The sequence below is a fragment of the Limulus polyphemus genome, unplaced genomic scaffold (genome assembly GCF_000517525.1).
Source record: "Limulus polyphemus unplaced genomic scaffold, Limulus_polyphemus-2.1.2 Scaffold7662, whole genome shotgun sequence".
Classification (NCBI taxonomy): Eukaryota; Metazoa; Arthropoda; class Merostomata; order Xiphosura; family Limulidae; genus Limulus; species Limulus polyphemus.
Genome location: NW_013673272.1, coordinates 1,419 through 4,202, shown reverse-complemented (window position 1 = coordinate 4,202; position 2,784 = coordinate 1,419). Strand labels below are relative to the sequence as shown.

Sequence of the window (2,784 nt, the reverse complement as noted above, 5' to 3'; positions counted from 1 at the left end):
TAATTAAAAACAACGTTTTATATTTACACAATAAAACTTTTATTGAAGCCGTACAGCTTCCACTTTTAAATATCTACAAGTATATGTTTCGACGTGATCTACGTGTAAATCATTGTGAATTATAGCGTGTATTTAAGTTAAAGTGACTGTGGAAATTAAGTGTATTGCAAAGTTTAATTGAGAAAGAATAAACTAGTTTTATTTAAGAAAGGACTTGTTTCGGCTGAAGTTTCTCGGAAAGAATTTCTACGGAAAATTAACAAACGAGAACAAAGATGTAACAGCTGCTTAAATTTTCATTAGTAAAATCTGAAGAAGAAGTAGAATTAAATAACCCAGCCATCCCAGAATCATCAGATATTATTCTTCCTATATCGTCCCTCAAAGGCCCTACTCCCATCCTAACATTTTGCTTACCCTTGATGTATTTGAAAAAACTTTATTATTTATTTACGTTTTCAGTCAACTTTTCTCATATACTTTCTCATCTCCTAATTTCTCGTTAACCAAGTCTTTTGATAATCTACAATCCTTCAAATCCCCCATCATTGCAGTCAGTTTAAACTTCTTATAATGCTTTTCTCTGATTTTATACTTTATATCTGTTATGAGCCAATCTGGTTGGTACTTGCAGCCACCCTTTTTTATCTGTAAGTGACATGCCTATCTTGAACATTTAAGTGTTTCTTTTTTCACATTTAATCAGTATCTCCAACTAATTATCCATATCTTATCTCCATATGCAGTAAAACATTCAAATCTAATTGACAAATGATTATTTGCAGTTGGATGTTCCCTACTCTATCAACCATATCTTTATTAAAAGTTAACAATAAATCTAAAATAGTATTGTTCCTAGAGGCTTCCCTAACCAACTGATGAGGAAAACTATCATGAACAGTTACTAAAAACCTGTCTCCCTTATCTACTGTTTCCCAATCAATTAAAATCTCCAATAATTATAACCTCATTTTTTACCTCCCTGAAGAATTACTAATAACTTTCACCAGTTTCATATGGTGGTCTGTAACAAATTCCAACTAAAGTTAAAAGCCCCCTCCCTTTATAACCATTAACACTACCAGAAGCCCAAACAGATTCAACTTCATTGCTATTAGCTTTGATATCCTCGTAATTACTAATTATTAACTACTATAAAATGTTCAATCTCTATACCTACCATCCTGCATAAGAAAATATTCCTGAATAGAAAGCTAAGGCAATATATCCTGGTTCAGTGGTGGTCCCTTCAAAAGCATTTTGAAAATTCTGGATATTTCCTGTACAATATGAATAATCATAAGTTAAGAGATTATCAAACAAATCCATCTATTGTACTGAACAAGTTCTTGGATGAATTAAAAGCGTTTCTTAATACAATTCAATCTATTTTCAAAATCAGAAATTATTTTGTTTCTACATCAAAATTGTGTTCCTATGTTTGATACTTAATATTGAAACATTTAAACAGAAACTAATAAAGGGATAACTAAGCTTTTATTATATTCTGTATTGCTAGCGCGAATGAACGCCTTTTTTTTCTTCTCAAGTACAAACTTTTAGCTCAAAGTTCCGTCATCTCTTGACCGATTTGAGATATAACTTCAATTTGATGGTAGGCTAGTGAAGATCCTGATGATTAATGAAATCGAATCAGGTATACACAAATATGACTAATTGTTTGTTTGTAATTAAGCACAAACCTACACAATGGGCTATCTGTACTCTGCTCACCACGGGTATCGAAACCCGAATTCTAGCGTTGTAAGTCCCCAGACATACCGCTGTGCCACTGGGGGCATATGGCTAATGAAAACGGAAACAAAGCTCTCGTAGATTAATTTATTCTAATCCTGCCTAAAATAATTTCAAGTACCGCGGCTACTGAGGATTCCCTCTTGTTGATGTTATAAAGTGCTGTTGCTATCACGATTGTCGAAACTACTTTTTAACTTTATAAGCCCTCAAACATACTACTGAGTCGCTGTGTGACTTAGGGCTATTTAGTAACATTAAATTAACTTTCTGCTCTTTCACTATTAAAAACATCCAACAAAAGGCACTAAACAAAAACTAACTCTTACAAAAAATTATTTCTAAAAGAATTACAAATTAAAAATTAGGCTACCCAATTTGAAATGTTCTAATTGGTATTTATTAATTAGTGTATTAGAGAACGCTGCACGAGCTAACCATATTCGTTATGTGTTCAGCTAAAGTAACATGAAGTAGGTAAATGAATATTATCAAAATCTAATTATTAAAATTCTATATGATAGTGTTTTATTTAAAAATCTTTCCAAAAAAGTTTAAAAACACATCTTACAAATTGGAACACTGATTATCAGATCATACGAATATAATAAAAGGCACAAAAAATCTTACCCATGCCAATATGGACTAAACCAGCTATAATAATTACAATAAGAGCGAATATCTTGGCAAAAGTGAACACGTCCTGAACTCTTGCAGCCCATTTAACATTGTAACAGTTCACGAAGAGCAACAAACCTGTATAGAAAAATAAAAGTCTTAACTAACACAAAAACAGATGGTATACGGGAACAATTTTATTGATCTCAACAAATCTGTAGAAGAAAGGGTCTTAACTAAAAGTTAAAACAGAAAGTATCAGGTATAACGCCTAGAAAGTTCTAAAGATATGACGTCAATTTTTTTCTAGCATATTTGAAGGTAGATTATAAACAAGAGATAGTTCTCAAGTCTAAAGAATTATTTTTAGGATAGAGAATTGAATTGGTCAGTTGTTAGATATCATGGTTA

The 2,784-nt window shown here is 31.6% G+C and overlaps 1 protein-coding gene across 1 annotated transcript in view; it reads right to left on the bottom strand.

Annotated features, from left to right (window-relative positions):
* LOC106474767 (large neutral amino acids transporter small subunit 2-like) overlaps positions 1 to 2,536 on the bottom strand; it is a gene marked incomplete at its 5' end in the record, with an annotated part of 16,374 nt that extends 13,838 nt beyond the window's left edge. The window contains 2 exons of the mRNA XM_022403071.1: positions 1,181 to 1,280; positions 2,386 to 2,536. Of these exons, the coding sequence (XP_022258779.1) occupies positions 1,181 to 1,280; positions 2,386 to 2,536 (251 nt within the window). The remainder of the gene's footprint in view (positions 1 to 1,180; positions 1,281 to 2,385) is intronic.
* Between the last annotated feature and the right edge of the window lie 248 nt (positions 2,537 to 2,784).